The following is a 24,328-nucleotide window of genomic DNA, read 5'->3' on the forward strand; positions in this document are numbered from 1 at the left end:
CTGAGACTAAAATGAAGATAGAAAACTCTTCCCCATCTCCGTCCTCACCTTCCCTGCATTTTTTTTGATGCCTGGACTCCAGCTGCCTGTGGGTTCAGACTCAGATGAATCAGGATAGAGCAGTCCTGCCCCTGAAAGGTTCACAGTCTGCCTGGAGACAGAGCACACACCCCAGACCCTGTGGGCCCCTGTGGGCCCCGTAGATGCTGAGGGATCTACCAAAAGAGAGGCGAGAACAGTAGAACAGTGGGCTCTGGGAGTGGAAAGAGGGAAGATAACATCCCCCTGAGTGTGGACACTGGTCAAGCAGTGGGAGGCTGGTGGGTTCCTAGAGAAGGTGCATTTGGCCCAGACTTTGAAATCGGGGTGGCAGTCGATACACTGAGATGGGGAGAGAAGATTCCAGGCAGGGGATACGCACGTGATCTCATAGAGATGGGAATGGAAAGGGGCTGGCTGTTTTTGGGGATGGGGAGATTCAAGCCCAAGATACAAAGGACTGGGTAAAGATGAGACCAGAATGTCAGAGGGGTGGGCCTCACACAGCATTAGTGTAAGGAGTTTGGACTTCATTCTGCAGGTAACAGGAAGCCATTCTCTCATCCTTTTATCCATTCAGCAGCTCTTCATTTAGTCAACCTATGGTTTTTACTGGGGCAGCTTCAAATTTTAGAGGAGGGACCCAGATGCCCTCAGGCCAGGATAGCCAGGCATCCTCATTTGTCCTGGACAGTTCCAATGTGTACCTGTCATTTAGGGCATCTCGTAATTTACCATTTGTCATGGATTTTTTATTGTTTTAAAAGAAATATTACTCCTGAGAGTTGCTTTAAAATAATGCAAGCTGGGTTTGTAGAGCTTCCCTTTGTGCTTCCATCTTCTGCCGTGGTCTTGTCTAGAAGGGCATCGTACACTTATGCAGTAGGCAGAGTTCTCTCTTTAGCACGTGGTTGAATGTGAAAGACAACCAGTGCAAACTTGTCTCTTTTTTCCCAACACAGCTAAGACCTTTCAAGGACAGCATTCAGGACACCCACTAATCACGTGAAATAGCTCGGGCTTTAGCCACTAGGTTCAGCCACTCCTTCCAGTCTTGGGTGGTAGAGGGATGAGTGTTTGATGCTTCTGGTCCCAGAAGCCAGGTGGCACCAGTACTGTGGCAGGTGCTGTGACCAGTGAGACACACAAAGCCACCAGGCTACCAGTTGGCTGGTTCAATGGACAACATGGGAAGCATAGGTTCATTGTACGTGAAATATATGCTGGGGAAAGGAGGCTGAGCTGTCCTGCTGTAAGACAGTCTGAGTGCTCTTGCTACAGTGGTTTTGTTATTTATGGCTTGGTATAAATCTACAGCTCTTTATTTTATAAATCAATATTTTATTGTATGGTAGTGCTTTTTTATTTTATTGTTGGGTAATGCTTTTTTATTTTGCAGTAAACCCTTTCAAGAACAAATAGCTAAAAAGACAGCTCACATGTAGTGAAAAATTAAGTAGTGAATTTCCAGTTCTCAGGAAAAGTGATGACAAATGCATAACTTGCCCAGAAGATGTGTCACCACTTACATCCACGGTAGGGTCCTAGTGATACCACGAGCCACAGGAAAAGCAGAAGAGGCACATCTGTGAAAAGATGTGAGCAGTATGGCGGTTCCTTAAAAAAACTAAAAATAGAGCTACCATATGATCCTGCAATCCCACTCCTGGGCATATATCTGGAGAAAACCATAATTTGAAAAGATGCACGCACCCCAATGTTCATTGCAGCACTATTGACAATAGCCAAGCCATGGAAGCAACCTAAGTGTCCATCCACAGAGGAATGGATAAAGAAGATGTGGTACATATATACAATGGCATATTACTCAGCCATAAAAAAGGATGATATATAGCCATTTGCAGCAACATGGATGGACCTAGAGATTATCCTAAGTGAAGTAAGTCAGACAGAGAAAGGCAAATACCATATGATATCACTTATATGTGGAATCTTAAAAAAAAAGATACAAATGAACTGATAAACAAAACAGAAATAGATCCACAGACACAGAAAACAAACTAATGGTTACCAAAGGGGAAGGGGGAGAGGGATAAATTAGGAGTTTGGGATAACATACACACACTACTATATATAAAATAGGTAAACAACAAGAACCTACTGTATAGCACAGGGAACTGTAGTCAATATTTTGTAATAACTTATAGTGGAAAAGAATCTGAAAAAGAATATATATATATATGTATAACAGAATCACTTTGCTGTACACCTGAAACTAACACAACATTGTAAATCAGTTATACTTCAGTAAAAAAGTAAAAATAAATAAAATTACTTCATTCAGAGTTTTAAAAAAAAGGAATACTCTACATCTTTAAAAATTTCTATATATGTTATTTATATATATATATTTTAACATCTTTATTGGAGTATAATTGCTTTACAATGGTGTGTTAGTTTCTGCTTTGTAACAAAGTGAATCGGCTATACAGAATAGTCTACATTTAAACCTGACTTTTTCTCCTCCCCCAGGCAAAACCTGAATGAGTAGCTTTTTGCCCAATTGCCTGTCTCCCCATCCTGGCTGGACTCCCCTCAGAGTTCCTGTTGCCCTGGGTGCTGCTTTGTTGTGCCTTCACATTTTTCCCATCTGCATTTTCCCGTGGCAGACTTGAGTGGCCCTGCCGGAGCCACCTTGTCCTCTCTGGTTTTTCCATCTTCACCCTCAGGCTTAGTATGCATGACCAGCTTCTTGTTCATTTCACAGCCAGGTCTTCCATCAGAAGACTCATTTCTTTTCCCATCTCGAGCAGTACCCATGGCTGCTGACTGTCTTCTCACCTTCGCTGCCCAGCCACAGATAAAGGCGTCAGGGGTCACGACGGTGGTGCCAGAGGAGCCAGTTAGACTTTGCAGGAGCCACTGAATTTACAGTACGTACCTCGGTGATGCCTCTGAATTCACTCTTTTCTGACTGCTTCAAATCGTCTGTCACCTCCCCTGCTATTCACACAGCCTGAGACCGTGTCCGCTTTTTGGTGGCCATATTACAATGTTGATTCATATGGAACTTACAGGCACCAAAAAACAACAAAGATATCTCCACAGTTGCCTGTCACCGAGCTGCTGGGTCAGGACAACTGGCACGTGTCACTATCCATGTGTCAATCAGGATAATTAACCCAAAGAGTAAAGCTGTACCAAACAACCCCCCAAATCTCAATGGCCTGACACAACAAACGGTTATTTCTTTTATACATTTATTCATTTTATTTATTTATTTTTGTCTGTGTTGGGTCTTCGTTGCTGCACAAGGGCTTCCTCTAGTTGCGGTGAGCGGGGGCTACTCTTCGTTGCGGTGCGCAGGCTCTAGGTGCGTGGGCTTCGGTAGTTGTGACACGTGGGCTCAGTAGTTGTAGTTCTTGAGCTCTAGAGCCCAGGCTCAGTAGTTACGGCACACAGGCTTAGTTGCTCTGCGGCATGTGGGACCTTCCCGGACCAGGGCTCGAACCCGTGTCCCCTGCATTTGCTGGCGGATTCTTAACCACTGCGCCACCAGGGAAGCCCCAAACGGTTATTTCTTTCTCTTTTTTTTCTTTATTTTATTCAGGTATAGTTGATTTACAATGTTGTGTTAATTTCTGCTGTACAGCAAAGTGATGCCGTTATACATATATATACATTCTCTTTCATATTCTTTTCCATTATGGTTTATCACAGGCTATTGAATATAGTTCCCTGTGCTATACAGGAGAACCTTGTTGTTTATCCATCCTGTATATACTAGTTTGCGTCTGCTAACCCCAAACTCTCAATCCATCGTTCCCCCACCCCACCTCCCCCTTGGCAACCACAAGTCTGTTCTCTATGTTTGTGAGTCTGAACGAATGGTCATTTCTTGCTCATGCCACAGTCCAGTGCAGTTGGATGGCTGTCCCGGGCAGCTCTCCTTTGAGCATTAGCTCCTGTGTGGCTCTCCCATCTCCTAGAACCTTCCTGTTTCCTCCGTTGAGTCCCCTCCTTAGAGCAAAAAGAGAACTCCGAAAGGATTGTGCAGAGGACTTTTATGGCTCGGCCTGGACGTGGATACCTCACTTCACCTGCATCCCACTGACCAAGACCCAGGCACCTGGCCCCAACCTAACTGCAGTGCAGGCTGGAGCATGTCACCTTCCTGTGTGCCTGGGGAAAGGAACCGAGATCAGCGAGCATCTCCTCAGCTTCTGCCACGGTCAGGCCATGGGAAACACAGTCGGGTAGAAGTCAGGACACCTGGGCTCTGCCGCTGACTTGCTGGGTGGCTGTAAGTCATCATAACCACTCTGAGCTGTTTCTTCCTTTTCAGAAGGGTGCCACTACTGCTTGCCTCGTACCTGTTCATTAGTTTACATTGTTACATAAACTTATGTGCTAGTAATAGGAGTTGTGGTCTGCACTGCTTTTTTAAAATTAAGATTATAAGAATTCCAGTCATTTATTCAATAACTACTTTTTGAACTCCTGTAATAACTAAGTCTTGAAGTAGCTGTGGGCAACCTCTGATCTCTGGATGGTACATTCTGGTGAAGAGACAGATGATAAATGATCTGTAAAGAAATAACATGGTTATATGGTCAACATGATCTAAAGCAACTGAAGGGCTCGGGAGAGACCCCTCTGGAAAGGTGACACTTGAGCTGAGAGTTAAATAATGAGGTAGGTAGAGGCAGACTTGGGACTATCAGGGAGGAGAGTGCACCGAGCAGAGGGGCCAGACTGTGCAAAGGCCCTGAGGTGGAGAACCAGCTTGGAGGGTTCCTTGAACAGCCAGATTGTTGCATGACAAGGAAAGATGAGGTCGGAGAGATAGTCAGGGGCCATATCATACAGGACCTTAAACCTCTCATTGCTTCAGTTTCCTTACCTGTAAATTGTAAAACTGGGCTAATATCAACTTCATAAGGTTGCTGTAATTAAGTGGAATAATATGTGTAAAGGGCTTAGAAAAATACCGGCACCTTTTATACACTACTTAAGTGTGTAATTATAGGTACAGTGAGGATTTTATTCCTGCCACGCTGGGAAAGCTTTGGACAGTTTTCAGCAGAGGAGTGTAACCTCATCTGCACTGGTTCTCGTGGGCTGGGCTTGAGGTAGTTGGGGGTTTCCACCCTCCTTCCAGACGTAAGGGTGTAAAGGGGTTTTTTTTGGTAAAAACCCTAACCAAAAAAAAAATTTTTTTTTTCAAAACATCACATGTTATTTCCATGAATCAAAATGTATGTTTTATTTTCCAAATGTGTATAAGATTCCATCTTTAAAAAGAGGAGTATTTAAATAGACACAGACGGGGCTTCCCTGATGGTGCAGTGGTTGAGAATCTGCCTGCCAATGCAGGGGACATGGGTTCGAGTCCTGGTCTGGGAAGATCCCACATGCCGCGGAGCAGCTAAGCCCGTGAGCCACAATTACTGAGCTTGCGCTTCTGGAGCCTGTGCTCCGAAACAAGAGAGGTCGTGATAGTGAGAGGCCCGCGCACCGTGATAAAGAGTGGCCCCCGCTTGCCACAACTAGAGAAAACCCTCGCACAGAAACGAAGTCCCAACACGGCCATATATAAATAAATAAATAAATTTAAATAGACACAGACGATGGGAATTCCCTGGTGGTCCAGTGGTTAGGATGCCTCACTTCCATTGCAGGGGCCACAGGTTCAATCCCTAGTCGGGGAACGAAGATCCAAGCAACATGACACTGCCAATAAATAAATAAATAAATAAATAGAAGAGACACATGAATAAGATCTTGAAGTTTCTGATTGATCCCCCTCTTGAAGCCTAGCCAAATATTTGTGCGTAATTTGTACATACATTTCTCTGGATTACATTTGGAGATGTAAGTGAGTTGACACAGAGCTGCCGTGCCTCTTGAACTTGCTGTAAATAAAAATGTGGCCTGCATTTTAGAACATGCTTTCCGAAAGGTCTGTTTGTGGAAGAAGAAAATCTAAGAAGATTAAAACGAGGGCTTTTTAAAAAAATCAGACAGGCTGCAGCAACAGATCTTTTTGCTCAAATTAGTAAATGATGCGTTGGGGGAAGAAAAGATACAGACACAAAGGAGCGTTCCCACTTCTACCGAAATCTATTCCTCCACACCAAAGAAGCTGGCTTCTATTTGCATTTGCTCATAGTATCCTGAAAATGCAAATGACCAGCTAGCTCAGAATGCAATTCCCCATTCATTCTCTGGCAGCAAGCCTGGCGTTGGCATCCAGCAACTTGGCGTACTTGCCTCTGACCATAAGGACACCCCAGGGGCCGTGGGGTGAGCTGAGGTCACTGCTGCAGTGCTGGGCTTTGGCCCACACAGGACTCGGCTACTGGTAGGGAAAATCACAAGCCCAGAATTATTTTTCTACAGGCAGATAATGAATCCCTTGGTCAATAGAATCTCAACAACTCGGTAGCCTTGTCTAATTTGCTACCCCAAAAAAGTATCTTACTTGAGTTTCTGCATTAAGTGTTAGCATTTACGGGAGATTTGAGATATAAAGTTTCCCCAAAGATATGTGTCTTCTTTTTTTGGTAAAGAAAGACGTAGAAAGGAGAGGGGCCTTCTGGAGTTTTGCTGCTTGGTGGGATATGAGATTAAAACCCAAGAGGCAGAGCCACCCAGAAGGTGCCTCGTCCAGGATTTGTGCAAAGAAGCCGGTGTCCATCTAGCTTTTAATGGATTCATTCATTTAATAAATCTTTATGGTGCACCTACTTGGGGCCACGTGCTATCCAGAAGATGGGGATGCAACAGTGAACAAGGCAGGGGGTATCCTTACCTTCTAGAGCTCCCTCTTTCAGGGAAAACGGACACAAAAACATAACTATGTATTTTGCATGGATACATATACATGTATATGAAAGTATTTTGCATGGCACAGAAGAAAACTCACTAAATTTGTGACAGTGGTTGCTTCTGAGAAAGGAGGGAGAATGAGGCTATGAATGAGGACAAAGGAAAACTCACTTTATCTGAAATTATGTATTTACTTTTTAAAGGAGACTTTAAAAAATGTGTTGACAGAATGTTAACAATAATCAATTCTGGCTGGTTGGTACCCAGGTGTGTGTTATATTACTCTCTGTTTCTTTCTATATTTTTTTATATCCCTAACAAAGAAAAATCAAGGGTACAGACCGTAGATTCTTCAAGTGGAAGGTCATCTTCAGAGAATATGCTTTCCAAAGTCCTTTAGAATGAGAATCCAGGAACTCTTAGCAAAGTTCACCTCACAGAGCATCAGACAATCTTGGTTCCTTATATAAATATGAAGAACAGCTGTTGTGTTACAGCAAAAGGGTTTGATGCAGTGTGCATCTCACTTGCAGTAGAATTTCTCTTTGGCCTTCAGTGTGAGATGGCATTCGTCTGTGGTTCCAATAGACCCACAATGGGTACAGATCTCCCCCTGAAACCTTCCTTCCAAAGAGTTTTTGTCAGGGTTGTTGGGTTTTGTGTTCAAAGTTATACGATGTAACCCATTTTCTGCTGCTGATATATTTGTGTCTCATTCTCAGAGAAATTTCCACTTTTCATTGCATCGAGACCAAATAAAGAATGTTGGAGAAGGAAAGATTTATCCCATTGGGAATGAGTATCCAAGGCTTGGATTCCATTTCAACAGCCTGACCACAGTCACCCAATTTTCTCAGTGTCAGAGAACTGAGAAATTACCAATGAAACAAGACTGTGATGCCCATGTCCCTCCTTGTTGCAGTCATCCAAAGACTCCAGGACAGTCTCCCTCCTTTCTTGTAAACTTTAGCCCCTGGCTCATGGTCACTGTCTTCAGCACCTTCCTTGTCATCATTCGCAGGAATTTCAGTATCTACGTGGATGATCCCTTTGGGTCTTTAGCCTCCTGTCCTCCATCGCTCCTCAGCCACCCACTTCCATTCTCGTTGTCCTTGCCTCTACCATGATCTAGGTTGTTACTGCCCTCACCCTACTGAGTCCTGATTTCTATGCTTATAACCCAACTTGGATTCCATGGTCCACCATTATGGTCATTCTCCTGCCTACGTCCTCTCCCCCACCATAGTCCTCACTTGGCAAACACCCCTCCACCTCCCAACCGCCCCACCCAGCACTGCTTAAATCCAGCTCCAGCCGCTCTGCACCTCCACGCAGGGAGCTGAACGTGGCTGGGGAGAAAAAGAACGCAACCATGAAGAGAGGACTCACTTTTTTTTCCTTTCTAATGAAGTATAGTTGATGTACAAGATTATATGTTACAGGAGTACAACATAGTGATTCACAATTTTTAAAGGTTACACTCCATTTATAGTTATTATAAATTATTAGCTATATTCCCTGTGTTGTACACTCTATCCTTGTGGCTTGTTTATTTTGCACATAATAGTTTGTACCTCTTACTCCCCTACCCCTATCTTGCCCTTCCTCCCTGCCCTCTCTCCACTGTGGTGTACTCTCTATATCTGTGAGCCTGTTTCATTTTATTCACTACTTTGTTGTATTTTTTAGATTCCGCATGTAAGTGATATCATACAGTATTTGTCTTTCTCTGTCTGACTTACTTCACTTTGCCTAATACCCTCCAAGTCCATCCGTGTTGTTGCAAATGGCAACATTTCATTCTTTTTCATGGCTGAGTAGTATTCCACTGTATTTATATATACCACATCTTCTTTATCCATTCATCTGTTGATGGACACTTAGGTTGCTTCCATATCTTGGCAATTGTAAATAATGCTGTTAAGAACATTGGGGTGCATGTATCTTTGAATTAGTGTTTAGTTTTTTCGGATATATACCCAGGAGTGGAATTGCTGGGTCATACAGTAGAAAGGCCTCACTTTTAATTCATTTGCTTCAAGTGGACCCTCAGCACTCACGGCAGCCCTACTACATTTCCCTCATCCATTTACACACCTACTCTTCTTTTCTCAAACTCCCAGTAGCTCCTCTCACATCCACTCTTGCTGCTGATGACCTTGTTTCCTATTTCACTGAGAAAAGCAAAGCAATCAGAAGAAAAGTTTCACATGCCATCACAACCTTGTGTACTAACCTACCTGCATCTGCCTTCCTTCCTCTCACTGGGCCGACCATCCGTGCTGCTATCTCAGGCTGCCCCCTCCATCGCTGTCTCAGATCAAATCTCCCCTGGCCTGCTCAACGACATTTCTCCAGCAATCCTCCCTCTCTTTTACTTCAGTTTTGCCCTCTCTACAGAATTATTCCCACTGGCCTGCAAACATGCCTTAATACAGCCCATTTAAGAATCCTGTCTGGTCCTCATATCCCCTTCCAGCTACAGATACCCTCCTATTACTCTGTTCATCTTTCCAGCTAAATTCCTTGAAAAGCTTGTCTACATTCATTATCACTAATTCCTCTCACTCCATTTTCTCTCGATCCTTCTCTTAGCAGGCTTTGTCCCTACTGCTGCACCAAAACAGCTGTGTCAGAGTCACCGGTGACCTCTGGTTGCTAACCCCAGTGGTCATTTCTCAGTCCTCATCTTCCTGACTAATCAGCATCACTTGACTCAGCCAGTCAGTATTTCCTCCTTGACCCACTCTCCTCACCAGGGTTCTGAGCACCACATCCTTCTGGTTGCCTCCTACTTAACTGACTCAGCATCTGTGGTGGTTTGACCTCATCTTGGAGACCCAGTGACATTGGAATGCTCCAGGGCTCCATCCTGAGACCTCTTCCCTTTTTCATCTACACTCACTCTGTGGGTGGATGAGTCTCATAGCTTTGAATTGCCCTCCATAGAGTTTATCGATACATTTATAAAAATAGTCATTATTCATACAAGGACAGTCCTAACTAATTCAGTTCAAAATGTTTCCTGGCTGGGAATGTTTCAGTGATTTCATAGAAAGCTTGCTTATACTCAGGGTTACAAACGTGGCATCACATTTTGATCATTTTCTGATCATGGGATAAATAGAGATTGTATGCAACAAAGCAGAACATAAAACCAAGGCATTCTACAACAGCTATCTCCGTGAGCATGCTTAAAAATTTAATTGCATTTTTTGCTATCAGCTTCTTAGACTGTGGCTTTAGAGCTTCTGATATTCACACTTAAGATAAGCTTCGAGCAATTAGAATGCAACCATGTCAAAGCCAAAATATCCCTCTTCTTGTGACTACTTTGTTACAGCTTCTACATTGGGTGTGTATGTGTTTGACAAAAAAGGCAAATAACACTGAAACACTTCTTATTATAGGAAAAAAAAATTCATGGCATTTACCAGCATGGGGAAGCCATATTTATATGAAAGCATCTGTTGATCTTTGAGTCTGAGATAGTTAACTAAGATGAAGCAATCAGTGTTGCTTGTGTTTTTTTTTTTCTTTAATCACTGACCTTTGTCATCTGTATGCTTTTACAGAATGAAATTCTTATTCTATTGAGTATGAAACAAAGCTGATCAAGACTTTAAACAGCTTGGATGAAGAAATTAAAATAGTGTGAACTGGGAAATAAATGGGGCTTTTGTAAGAATCCTGACAAATGCTTTTGTAGCCTATTTTCTGTACCTATTCAGGGAACAAGGAGGGAGGAGGAGATTATGGTGAAGAAAGTCTTATGAGAAAGTGAAAACACATCTTTTTCATCAGTGTATTGTGTTTCAAGGCTGCCTGTTATACAAAGTTTTCACCTGGAAAACAAATAAAAACTCAGCGACTTTGAAAAGAGATGATTCAACAATTACTCAATTAATATAATCAGTGTAGATAGTTGATCGGGATTCTTCAGGACCCAAAGTGGATTATCTGTAAATTAACTGCACAATTGCCAAATCACCCCTTCAGTTTGAACTTCATAGAAACATTCTGTATATTGAGATCGTCCTATTGTATTATTTGTGAAAAATGGCATTTCAAATGTTGCTTTGCCAAACACTATCTCTGAGTGCCATGGTGCTTTAAAATATGCAAATGTGTGCTAAGGTCCAATCAGGACTGGTATTCTTTGTCAGCAATGACTTATCAATTAATAAGGCTGATCCAATACTTTGCAGCTTTGTTGAGACAAACTCCCTAGGAATAAGCTCCTGTACCCTAGAGAACTGTGGAATTTGTCAAAAGAGAACAAATGCTTATCTTTTACTAGGAATGCATTATGGTAGAAAATCTTTTCTGGCCTAGTTCAGAGTTGAGGGAAGGAAAAGCATCATTTTGGGTATTAAACTTTTATCTGCTCATTTTAGTAATTGACTAGATGTGAAGATTTCAGATGTTTTCATGACACGGTTTTCCACTTGGCCCTTTTCTTGGCAGGTCCCCGAGGGAAAAGTAGTAGTTCTTAATTTCCGATTCATAGACCTGGAGAGTGACAACCTGTGTCGCTATGACTTTGTGGACGTGTACAACGGCCACTCCAATGGCCAGCGCATCGGGCGCTTCTGCGGCACGTTCCGGCCTGGAGCTCTTGTGTCCAGCGGCAACAAGATGATGGTGCAGATGATTTCCGATGCCAACACAGCTGGGAATGGCTTCATGGCCATGTTCTCTGCCGCTGAACCAAATGAAAGAGGTATCGTTTCCACATAACAGCAATAATAAGGGCTCATGGTTGCTGAATGCCTCCTGTGTGTCAGGCACTGTTCTAGGCACTTTATATGGATTTACTCATTTAATCTAAAGTTTAAGAGCAATTCTGCTCAAACAGAGAGCTAGTAAATACCACCAAACCATCAAGAGACCGTTAAAAAATCAGTCTTGGGACTTCCTTGGTGGTCTAGTGGTTAAGACTTGGCCTTCCAATGCAGGCAGTGCAGGTTCGATCCCTGGTCGGGGAGCTAAGATCCCACATGCTTTGCGGCCAAAAAACCAAAACATAAAACAGATGCAGTGTTGTAACAAATTTAATAAAGACTTTAAAAATGGTCCACATCAAAAAAAAAATCTTAAAAAAAAAATCAGTCTTGCCAAGGGGGCGGGAGGGTGGGGGAGGGATGGAGTGGGAGTTTGGGATTAGCATATGCAAACTATTACGTATAGAATGGATAAACAACAAGGCCCTACTGTATAGCACAGGGAACTATATTCAATATTCTGAGATAAACCATAAAAAATATCAGTCTTTTTTAAAGCCCATATATATTCTTATAAAAATTCAAATGTAGAAATTCATGGAGTAAAAATGTGAAGCCTGCATACAGATATACACATGCAGCTATAGAAACATTTCACCCCATTGTAGTCCCCTCTTAGAAATAGCCGTGGCTGGTAGTTCCCATACCATCTATGTGCACTTACTTATATGTATGAACTGTTGCAATAGCTTTTAAAATATATAAGTGGTATCATACATTCATTTTGTTTCACAACTTTTTCTTTACACTTCATAGTATGAGTTGGGATCATTTCGTGTCAGTACATGTGCGCTCCCAAGGGTAGAAACCTCTACCCTTGGAAGACAACCACAGTGGTCAAGATCTGTTAAACTTACAGCCTTCCGCCTGCAGGCACTCCTAATCTTTTCTTGCCTTGGGCTATAGTGCAACATCGCTGGTTTGAGAGAGCAGCCAGACCCTCTGGGAGGAAATCCCAAAGAAGAATTGAGGCACAAAAAATTTAGGTATAATCCAGCTAAATCTTTGGCTAATGGCTAAACTCTGCATATGTGAGGGAGAACTCAGTTGGCCTGGCACAAAAGCATCATCTGGAGGATGAAAAAAACAGAGATTACAACTGCCGCCCACTGCCAGGGCAACAGACTTTGAGCTTGGGTCTAGCTAAGTTGAATGCCTGCTAGAACAAAAGTCACTTTTTATAGGAACACAACAGAATCCAGAGACTTTATAATGTATCATTCATAATGTCCAGTATCCAATCGTGTGATGAAACCAGAAAAGTGTGTCCATATTCAAGAAAAAAATCAGTCAATAAAAACTGATCCCAGAATAACCCAGAAGTTACAGTTAGCAGACAAGCACTTTAAAGTAGCTATTATAAATGTTTAAGGATTTAAAGGGAAATATATGTGTAAAAAATAAACAGATTGAGAATCTCAGAAAAGAAACTATATAAAAAAAGAAAATGGTAATACTAGAGCTGAAAGATACAGAATATGTAATTTTTTAATTTACCTGATGGGCTTACAAGCAGATTGGAGGTGGTAGAAGAAAAAGGCAGTGGATTTGAATAGAAATGATCCAAGCTGAAGAACCAGGAGGAAAAAGATGAAAGAAAGAGAGCCTCGGAGACCAGTGAGACAATGTCAAGTGGTCTAACACATGTGTAATTTGTGTCCCAAAAGAAAAAGAGAGTGATAATAATGCAGAAAAAGTATCTCAAGAAATGATGGCTCGAGGCCATCCAAATTTAGTGAAGAACATCAATTTATAGAGCCAAGAAGATCAACAAATCCAAATTAAGATAAATAAAAATGAAGCCACACCTAGGCACATCATAATTAAATTACAGAAATCGAAAGATAAAGAGAAAATCTTAAAATCAATTAGATAAAACCCAAATTACGTACAGAAGAACAATGGTATCAAGGATGGCTTTCTTTTCATCAGAAACAGTGGAGGCCAGAAGGCAGTGGAACAGCATTTTTAAAGTGCTGCAATAAAAGTATCAACCCAGAATTCTACAGCTAGTCTTCAAAAATGAAAGTAAGTCAGAAAGAGAAAAACAAATTCTGTATGCTAACACATTTATGTGGAATCTAAAAAAAAAAAAAAGTGGTTCTGAAGAACCTAGGGGCAGGTCAGGAATAAAGACGCAGACGTAGAGAATGGCCTTGAGGACACGGGGAGGGGGAAGGGTAAGCTGGGACGAAGTGAGAGAGTGGCATGGACATATATACACTACCAAATATGAAATAGATAGCTAGTGGGAAGCAGCCGCATAGCACAGGGAGATCAGCTTGGTGCTTTGTGACCACCTAGAGGGGTGGGGTAGGGAGGGTGGGAGGGAGACGCAAGAGGGAGGAGATATGGGGATATATGTATATGTATAGCTGATTCACTTTGTTATAAAGCAGAAACTAATGCACCATTGTAAAGTAATTATACTCCAATAAAGATGTTTAAAAAAATGGAATAATAGTAACGGTAAAAAAAAAAATGGAAATGAAATAAAGACATTTTCAGATAAACACCTGCATCACAAGAAATATTTAAGGAAGTTTCTCAAGTTGAAGGGAAGTGGCCCCACAGGGTAACCCAAAGGTAATGGAAGGATTGAAGGCCACTGGAAATGGTAAATATAGAAGGCTATATTTTATTTTATTCTCTAATTTCTTTACATGTGTCGTTCAAAACAAAACAAACAAAAAACTTTACCATTCTATTGTGGCAAGCGTACTGTATGACATAATATATATGACAACAATAGAACAAAGGATGGAGGAGCAAATGGAAATATACAGTACCTGAAGAAATACACTGTTAACTCTAAATAAGCTGTCCTTGGAGAACCCATTAAAAACACATATATTTTAGCTAAAAGGCAAAAGATTAAAATAGAATACCAGAATTATTGAACAGCCCAAAGAAGGCAGGAAAGGAAGAACAGATGGAACAAGAGAAAGGTGTGACAAATAGAACAAAATAGTAATTGGCACACTCAATCCAAACATGTCAATAAATACATTAAAGGTAGAGGATTAAATACTCTAATTAGAAGACGGTAATTATTAGAATGGGTTAAAAAGCAGAGCCCAACCATAATTGTCTAAAAGAAAGCACTTGAAATACAAAGACAAAATAGGTTCAACATAAAAGGATGGAAAAATATGTACCATGCGAACTTCATTAAAATCAAAACTAATGCTTATAAAAGGCAATGTTACAAAGATGGATAGGCAACCTACAGAACAGGAGAAAATATTTGCAAAACGACCTCATAAAGGATTTTTATTCAAAATATATAAAGAACTCAACAGTACAAAGATAAAGATCCCCATAAATATAAAAATGGGCAAATACTTGAACAGATACTTTCCGGAAGAAGGTATATGAATGACTCACAAGTACATGAAAAACTGTTCAGTGTCCTTAGTTAACAGGGAAATGCAAATTAAAACCACAGTGAGATACCATTACATACCAACCGGGTTGGCTAAAAAAACTGACGGCACTAAATGCTGGCAAGGATGTGATACAACCAAAGTGCTCATCCCTTGAGAGGTTAAAAATGCTACAACCGCTTGGGGAAAAAATTTTGGTAGTTTCTTATGAAGTTAAACATCTACATCTACTCTTGGCCCAGCAATTGCATTCCTGGATATTTATACAAGAGAAATGAAAATACATGTCCCTAAAGAGATTTATACAAAAATGTTCATAGCAGCGTTATTCACAGAAGCCCAGACTGGAAGCAAGCCAAATGAATATCAGCCGGAGAATAGGTGAACAAACTCTGGTTTCCACACCCCAGAATACTACTTAGCAATGTCAGGGAACAAACTACTAATACACACAGCAACATGAATGTATCTCAGAAGTTGTACTAAGCAAGAGAAGTCAGACACAGAAGAGGACACACCGTATAATTCCATGTATATGAAGCTCTAGAATTAAACTAATCTAAGGTGAAAGTTTTTAGAAAAATGGTGTGAGGAGCCAGCAGATTGACTGACAAGGGATACAGGAATTTTGTGGGAAATGATTCTATTATCATCATAGGAGTATGGCTCACACGGGCAGATCCATTTTTCAAATTTTTACAGCTAAGACTTGTGCATTTCAGAGTATTGAATTTACCTCTCCCAAACCTGTAAAATAATAGTAATAATAATAATAATGCAGGTGGTGAGCATTGGGTAGTGATATTGATAGAATAGTAAAATGATGATAATTGTTGAAATTGGATGATGAATACATAGAGATTCATTATATTGTTCTGTTTACTTTGTATATGCTTGAAATTTTCCATGAATTAAAAGTTACAGATGGACTTCCCTGGTGGCGCAGTGGTTAAGAATCCACCTGCCAATGCAGGGAACACGGGTTCAAGCCCTGGTCCGGGAAGATCCCACATGCCGCGGAGCAACTAAGCCTGTGCGCCACAACTACTGAGCCTGAGCTCTAAAGCCCGTGAGCCACAACTACTAAGCCCACGTGCCACAACTACTGAAGCCCTCATGCCTAGAGCCCGTGCTCCGCAACAAGAGAAGCCACCGCAATGAGAAGCCTGCGCACCGCAACGAAGAGTAGACCCTGCTCACAGCAACTAGAGAAAGCCCACACGCAGCAACGAAGACCCAACGCAGCCAAAAATAAAGAAATACATATATATTTTTTAAAGTTACAGAAATTACTCCAGGCTCAATTTTTATAACATATTGTCTTAAATTTAGAGACTTCTTTTGAGAATGATTAGCTTCTGTGTCACAGAAATATTTTTATTAAAGTATATTAATTCCTTTCAGTGTTTCTTTGTTAGTTAAGTCCAAGTAAAATTAAATGTAAAACTTGTATTAAAATGTCTTTCTAAAATTATTTCTGTGAACCTTTTTGTGTTGGGTTGACCAAAAAGTTCATTTGGGTTTTTCCGTAAGATGTTAACAGGAAAAACCCAAACGAACTTTTTGGCCAACCCAACACATACGCATAGAGATTGGTCTGAAACGATGTTTGTCACATGTTCATTGTGGTTAGTGGGATTTGAGGTAATCTTACCCCGAATTTAATTTTAATTTTTTTTTCCCCCACCAATGAAGAAACAGCTTTACTAGGAGTCTAGGCGTATTTGGGAAACCCAGTTCAGTCCCAGAGAAGTGAGGCTAATATCGGCACAGGGCAGGAATCCAGCACTGCAGAATTTTCTCTTGAAGACCAAGTGTGAAACTAAACCTCCATCTTAATATCCTAACCATCAGAAATGCTGCTGAGTTTAGCTGTGGTGAAACTTCTAGAAGCTCCTAGTGAAATAATGAGACTTGTGCATAAAGGGAGAACCTCCAGCACTGCTGAGTCTGAGCTCTACCTGAGGTTATGGGTCTGGGGTGGGAGAGAGAGAGGAAAAGGTAGGGGGATGGTGTCATCCCCACACAAGGCCATCTCAGTGTGCAGGTGAGGGAGGAACACTGGCTGAAGAAGCACGGCCCCTGTCATAACGCACAGGGCCTGTGCTGTCTGGCTTGAGGGCACCTCTAGCAGGTCCCGGCAACACCCGGTGGCACCCCTTCCTGAGGCCCCTGGGAGAGAGCCTTCTTGGTTCTGTTCTGAGTTCATCAGAGCAGAACTGCCCATGCCTGGCGGCAAGTCCAGGGTCATGGTTAGCTGTGCAGGATGGAGCGGCCCCCCTGTGACACCTGTACCTGTTAGTCCAGGAGGCTTTTCTGGAGCAGTCACTTTCTCAGACCAAGAGGGAGCTTGCCCAGCACAGGCCCAATCTAGAGATCACTCCCACCTTCTTTAATGCTTTTCTGTATTGCTGAAAATTTATCAACATGTATTGTTTTTACAAACAAAATTATTCTTAAAAATGGTGAAAGATGTATAGTATAAAAAGTTTTCTAGGAATGAGAGTTGTCTATAACAGCTAATTCAGATTTTGTCCGTGGACATGGACAAAAATATTATTAGTAAATAATACCCCTGGCTTGAGAGTTCTAATGAGCCTGCATGATTTCTGAATGAGTGCATGCCCAAATGTTTTGTCTCATCCAAAAAAATGGGAAAAAGGAAGGAAGCTATGGCCCTGATTTCACTTCTTCTGTCTCTTATGCTAATATGATATGTCAGGTAACCTTGAGATCATTGTGTGTGTGTGTGTGTGTTAGGGAGCAGGGTGGGTTTAGAGGAGACTAATCATTTTTTTAAGAGAAAATTTAAAAGCATCTGCCATTGTCTTTATTATGCTATCAATATTCCAAATTCCTAATTTCCCCATGGTTGCATTGCCATAAACTTGGATTTTCTTTTTTCATTTTTAATAACTTCAGGGGATCAGTATTGTGGAGGACTCCTTGAAAGACCTTCCGGCTCTTTTAAAACCCCCAACTGGCCAGACCGTGATTACCCTGCAGGAGTCACTTGTGTGTGGCACATTGTAGCCCCAAAGAATCAGGTGAGATTCCCTGAAAACATGAAGAAAGTATGCATGTGTGAATTAGTGTGAACTGTTAAAGATACAGGATGAGGAAGACCCCCTGGACACAGTATTTCTTCATGCAAAGACCCAGGTTAAAATTGCCTTTGTGCCATTTGACTTGCAAAGTCATGGATTTAATTTCCTATTATAGAATTGTAATTTTCAAAACAGGTTTTGGAATATAAATGGTCTGCAAATTCCACATGAGATTGTTTAACCCTGTGGAAGATGTTGTTAAGCATGGGGTTATAAGCATCAGTGACTAACCATGGGAGCATAACAAATCCCCAAGTACATGTACACTTCAGGTTACCATTTGCTCACAGAGCATTATGTCCTGATAATGGCCCTCTTAGTCACCAAATCAGAAACAGCCTGAATGCTTCACTTTAACAAAGCCAATGCAAGCATACCACATCATCTTTTCTAAGAACAAGGTGTCTGATGAGAAAACTGGTGGTGTGTGGTTTTTTTTTTTTTTTTGGTTGTTGTTTAAAATAAAATTTGTGTAGGTTCCTCACAAATAACTTTATTCATTGCTCTAAAACAATCAACAGAGAAGGTCTAGTTTTCCATTGTTTATTAGTATGGGGTTATATGAATTTTTACCCTTTTTGGGGACCACTCTCAGATATTAATTGCAGGGTAGAACTTAGCATGAGAATAGACCAAGCTTACTTTGTGGAATTCTGAAAATAACTTTTAAAAAATTGTTATTATTACAAACATTATAGACTTTAATCAAAACACTGTATGATGAGCATTATAATACTGTTAAAAAAACTTTTCTAAATTGATCTTTTGTATTGCTTACACAAATATTATTTGACATATATTCCTTTCTTTAGTGGAAAATTATTCAGGTAAATATACCCTGCAAGTTAGTGACTTGAGTACACACACACACACACACACACACACACACTTCACACACTTTGTTCATAATCCCAAAACTCAGTTTTATTTTTAAGATGAAAAATATGTTCATTTATTTGATAATGAAAGATTCTATAGATCTATTAAACATTTTATAGTTTAAAATAACATTTAAAAATTAAATTTCTCAAACATTTAAGCCATTATGTAATTCTTGAGATCGTATTGATCATTTTTCTCCCTGTGTCATTTGTAAATATGTTAGATTAAATAATTTGAATTTAATTATACTCACAGATTACAATTTAGCATCTTTTTTCCATTGTTTCTCTCTTGGATTATTTACATTTAAATTTGGGTTTTATCTTACTTATATGACTTTTGGCTTCAGCCAGCTGAGTTTTTAATCATGGTTGTAGTGTCTGAAATCACTGGAAACTGTCCAAATGAGAAAAATAATATGAGAAAGTTAACTCCTAAGTAATTTCTATGTAAATCTATGGGCATTTTCTTCTATTAAAGACTTAATTTTTTAAAAATCATAGCTTTCCCCTTTACCCTCCTATTTATTTACTTATTTTTATTTTCTCTTCAAAAGTTCTGTGACTAATTTCTAAGTAGAAGAAGTTCAGCCAATTTTTTAATAACCTAGAACACATTTTATTACTAACCGGTAAGGAGTTACAGGGCCCAAAGAGGAAATATTTTAATATAGCTTAAAGCAGTGTTAAGTATGAATAAGCAATTATTCACCCATCACTGGTACTGACTTTTTAAAAGTGGGTAAATATGTAGATAAGTGGCAATGACGTTCAAAGCCACACTTTACCTTTGTGTCTCTCTGTGGTGCCATTGCTGTTATCACCTTCACCCACATTACTGTGTCTTAAGTCTTTGCTAGCTAACAGCTAGTAGCAGTGTGCCTGTCCTAACAGGAGTTAATGCCTATTATATTCCATAAGCAGCAAGGAGGGTTGCCTGCCCACCTGCCATCCAGCAAGAGTGGGGACCAGCTCTCTGGGTGCCATGGGTATTTATGAACCCAGTGAGACTTCCTCTGATTCACACATTGGAGGGAGTCTTGAAAAATCTGCTTATGAGGGGAATGATTGCTCTTACATCAAAACTTCTTATTGATTCGAATAATTTAGGACACTATTACTGGTACCAGTGCAAAAAAAAAATTAAGAAATAATTCAGAAATCTAACACTGACTTTGTGTATCCATGCTTCTATGCACCCTCTTCAAAAATCAACCAGATCACCAAGTAGACTGTGTTTGGCAGGCACAGTTTTCAAACATACTTCCAGAAGACATCATAGTCAGTTCCCTCTTCCCTGAACCTCTGGTCCTAAAGAATTTGACTTCTTTACATGTGGTGGGAATGTGAGTCTCCTTTTCTTGAAAGGGGAACTGTTGTGTCCACCCATCTCATGCACCCCAACACATGCTACTATAGGGGACATTGTAGATAATATTTTTATTTCTATTAGTTTTCCTCTAGAGAAGAATGAAGTTGGTGTATAGCCCTGCTTCCCACTCCAACACAAGCCCAATTTAAGTCTTAACATAGGTTTCTGGGGTTATATAGTGTTTTTATACTTTCTTAGCTGTAAGTGAACAGAGTTCCCACGTTTAAGATCCTAATTAGGATTGATTTGGGCTTGAGATGGTCTTTCGGAATGATTAAAAATGAAAGCAAAAGAATACCGCAATTTTGATAACTAATGAGTATGTAAACACTAAGAAAAAATTCAAACACGGTGAATACATTTTTTTAAGAAGGAAAATCGTGGTACCCTACACATCTGGGGAGAGGAAGAATTCTGTTTGAGGTTGTTCCGCACTGCTCCTCTGACACTGCTAATGTTGTGCTTTCACTAAAGCTTATAGAATTAAAGTTTGAGAAGTTTGATGTTGAGCGTGATAACTACTGCCGGTACGATTATGTGGCCGTGTTTAACGGTGGGGAGATCAACGACGCTGAAAGAATTGGGAAGTATTGTGGCGACAGCCCCCCTGCGTGAGTAGCACCTGTTTTATTTCATTAATATTTTAGGGGCTCTAAACTTGTTTCTTATTAAATTGCCCAATTATGTTGTATTTTCTGGAAGATTTTGTGGTGTTGTTTTGTTCTCAGATTCTTGGGTTCCATGGCAGTGGAGTCCCATACATCGTCAACACAAAGAGTAGCCAACCCAGAGAGCGAGGCAGCATTAGCAAGAGTGTAGAGAGGGCTCCGCAGCCAAACAGATAAACCGAAGTAGAGTTGGTGATGCCCCTGGGGCAGATGCTGAGCCAGAAACCTGACCTGGATACCTCACTGCCCTGCAAGGGGGAGCTGAAGCATCAGAGTGGAATGAGGAAAATTCTGAGCAAAAACTAGGGGGCTGATTATTGGGAATCCAGATGAGGAAACCTGGAAGCTTATGACAGATCCAGGTGATTTTACCTGTCCTGGACTTTGGGGTCTTTACGCCGCCTCGCACTGTTGCTCAAATTCTTGCTGAGTGAGCCTGAAAGGTACTGTGTATTTATCAGCAAATATTTATGGCGCTAAGAGCTCTGCCACTTACTAGATGCATGACATTGGGCAAGTTGCTTAACTCCTCTGTGCTGTATTTTGGTGCAACACATGACTGTTTCGGTGCAAGGTATTTCACACCGTCACATACAATACTAGGAAAAGTGGCAATGACATTACTACAGCTTGCCGGCAAAGTCACCACTGTGCCAATTTAAATAGCCTTTCTTATTCTGTTGCTTCAACATAATTAGAATATCTGCATCACTTGATCTTACATGCATTTCTATGATTTTCCATAGACACATTTGAGTTAAAGCAAGGTACTTTAAAGATGTTAAAAACATCCAGAAAGAAAAGATAGATTATCACAAAGGAAAGAGCCTAACAACTGACTTCTCAATAGCAACAGTGGAAGTTAGAACATCTTAGAATATCTTCAAAGTGTTGAGACAAAATTACTGTCAATCTTGAATTATTTACCCAGAAAAACCTCTCTTCTGTGAATGTGGGTGAAATAAAGACATTTTCAGTTAAATAAGAGCCGAGACAGTTTACTACCAACAAACCCTAACTAAAGAAACTTCATTATGACTTTACTTCAGGCAGAAAGATGATGATCACGGAATAAAGGACAGAGCTGCAGGAAGAAACACTGAGCAAAGATACTGGTTGTAGAGTTGAAGGATTTTCAGGTCCTTGTATTGTTTGAGAATAAGGTGGAGATATTGTGAAACTTTATAATGTGCCAGAGTAAATATGGATGTTAAATTGGGGCAACCTCTAAAAAAAGTAGAAATAGAGTCTTTAACTTCCAAAACTGTGGAGGGAAAACATGCAATGAGAAAAAGTTCAATCCAAAGAAAGCAACAAAAGAGAAAAAGAGAAACATTTTAAAAGACAGGACAAATAAAAAGCACGAAAGGAGGACTTCCCTGGTGGCGCAGTGGTTAAGAATCCGGCTGCCAATGCAGGGGACACGGGTTCGATCACTGGTTGCGGAAGATCTCACAGGCCGCAAAGCAGCTAAGCCCGTGTGCCACAACTACTGAGCCTGAGATCTAGAGCCCACAAGCCACAGCTACTGAGCCCGCATGTCACAACTGTTGAGCCCACACACCACAACTACTGAAGCCTGTGCACTCTAGGGCCCACGTGCTGCAACTACTGAGCCTGCGTGCCACAACTACTGAAGCCCGCGTGACTAGAGCCCATGCTCCACAACAAGAGAAGCCACTGCAATGAGAAGCCCGCACACTGCAACAAAGAGTAGCCCCTGCTCGCCACAACTAGAGAAAGCCTGTGAGCAGCAACAAAGACCCAACACGGCCAAAAATAAATAAATAAATAAAGATTTTTTTTAAAAAGCACCAAACGAGACCATAGAAATATATCTAGATGTACATGTAATCAATATAAATGCAAATGGATCAAATCATTGATGAAAAGACAGAGTGTCAGGCTGGATAACAAAGTAAAATCCAGTTATATGCTGTTTATAAGACACGTCTCCAAAAAATAAGAACACAGAGTATTCGAGAATGAAAGGATAGAAAATCTATTGTAAGCAAATGCTAACTGAAAGAAAACTGGCATAGATTTATTGACATCAGGGAAAAGAATTTTAGGCAGAAAGCAGTTCTGAAATAGTTCCTATGTAATGATAAAAGGTGCAGTTTATCAGGAAAGTATAATAATTATAAACTTGTATGCACATCAAAATATCTAATTCCGAAAAATAATAAAAATTAAAAGAAAAATCTACAAAGTCCACTGTTACAGTAGGAGATTTTTAACACATCTCTTTCAATATGGGAAATTAGGATGTAGACGATTTGAAGGCAACAGGCTTGGTCTAATGGATAGAGAACACTGCATTCAACCATTGGAGAGAATACTTTTCCTTTTTTTTTTTTTTTAAGCAAAATGGACGCAGGCAAAAGAAAAAGCCAGAATAATGATTAAAGAAATTTGCTCTGTAGTTGAAAAGTCTTCCTATCAAGGGGGGAAAAAAACAGGCCCCGGTTGTTTTTCTCCGTGAGTTCTAACCATTTGAGGAACAGATAATTCCAACACTGCACAGATTCTTCCAGAGAGAAATAGGGATTGTTCCACAACAAATTTTACAAGGCTAGTATAAAGTGACACCAAAACAATATAAGGACAAAGAAAAGAATACTGAAGATCAATCTCACTTATGAATGTGATGAAAAATAAATCCTAAAAGAAAAAATATTAGCAAGCCAAATCTAACAATCAAAAAATACTTTATGACCAGGAGTTCAAGGTTGGTTTGAATTTAGAAAAATCTATTAATTTAATTTTATATATTACCAAATTAAAGTGTGACTTGCAAACTTATGTTTTTATTAGTTGAAAACGTTAACTTATATAAGACTATCTTAAATAGCTTGAATAAAAAAGTTTGTACTTTTAAAAAGGTATCTCGGGCTTCCCTGGTGGCGCAGTGGTTGAGAGTCTGCCTGCTAATGCGGGGGACGCGGGTTCGAGCCCTGGTTTGGGAGGATCCCACATGCCGCAGAGCAACTGGGCCCGTGAGCCACAATTACTGAGCCTGCGCGTCTGGAGCCTGTGCTCCGCAACAATAGAGGCCGCGACAGTGAGAGGCCCGCGCACCGCAATGAAGAGTGGCCCCCGCTTGCCACAACCATAGAAAGCCCTTGCAGAGAATCGAAGACCCAACACAGCCAAAAATAAATAAATAAATTTAAAAAAAAAAAAAAAAAAGGTATCTTAATAGCAATAACAAAAAAAACCTCAAGAATTAATCTAACAAATCATGTACAAGGCCTTGAGAAAATTATAAAATGTTACTAAAAGATATTTTAATAAGA

The 24,328-nt window shown here is 40.5% G+C and overlaps 1 protein-coding gene across 1 annotated transcript in view; it reads left to right on the forward strand.

Annotated features, from left to right (window-relative positions):
* The window catches only part of PCOLCE2 (procollagen C-endopeptidase enhancer 2), a 74,230-nt gene that overhangs the window by 34,675 nt on the left and 15,227 nt on the right, over window positions 1-24,328 (forward strand). Inside the window, exons 3-5 of the mRNA XM_059921886.1 lie at window positions 11,299-11,554; window positions 17,924-18,048; window positions 20,836-20,972. Of these exons, the coding sequence (XP_059777869.1) occupies window positions 11,299-11,554; window positions 17,924-18,048; window positions 20,836-20,972 (518 nt within the window). The remainder of the gene's footprint in view (window positions 1-11,298; window positions 11,555-17,923; window positions 18,049-20,835; window positions 20,973-24,328) is intronic.

Source organism: Balaenoptera ricei, chromosome 4 (assembly GCF_028023285.1).
Source record: "Balaenoptera ricei isolate mBalRic1 chromosome 4, mBalRic1.hap2, whole genome shotgun sequence".
Lineage (NCBI taxonomy): Eukaryota > Metazoa > Chordata > Mammalia > Artiodactyla > Balaenopteridae > Balaenoptera > Balaenoptera ricei.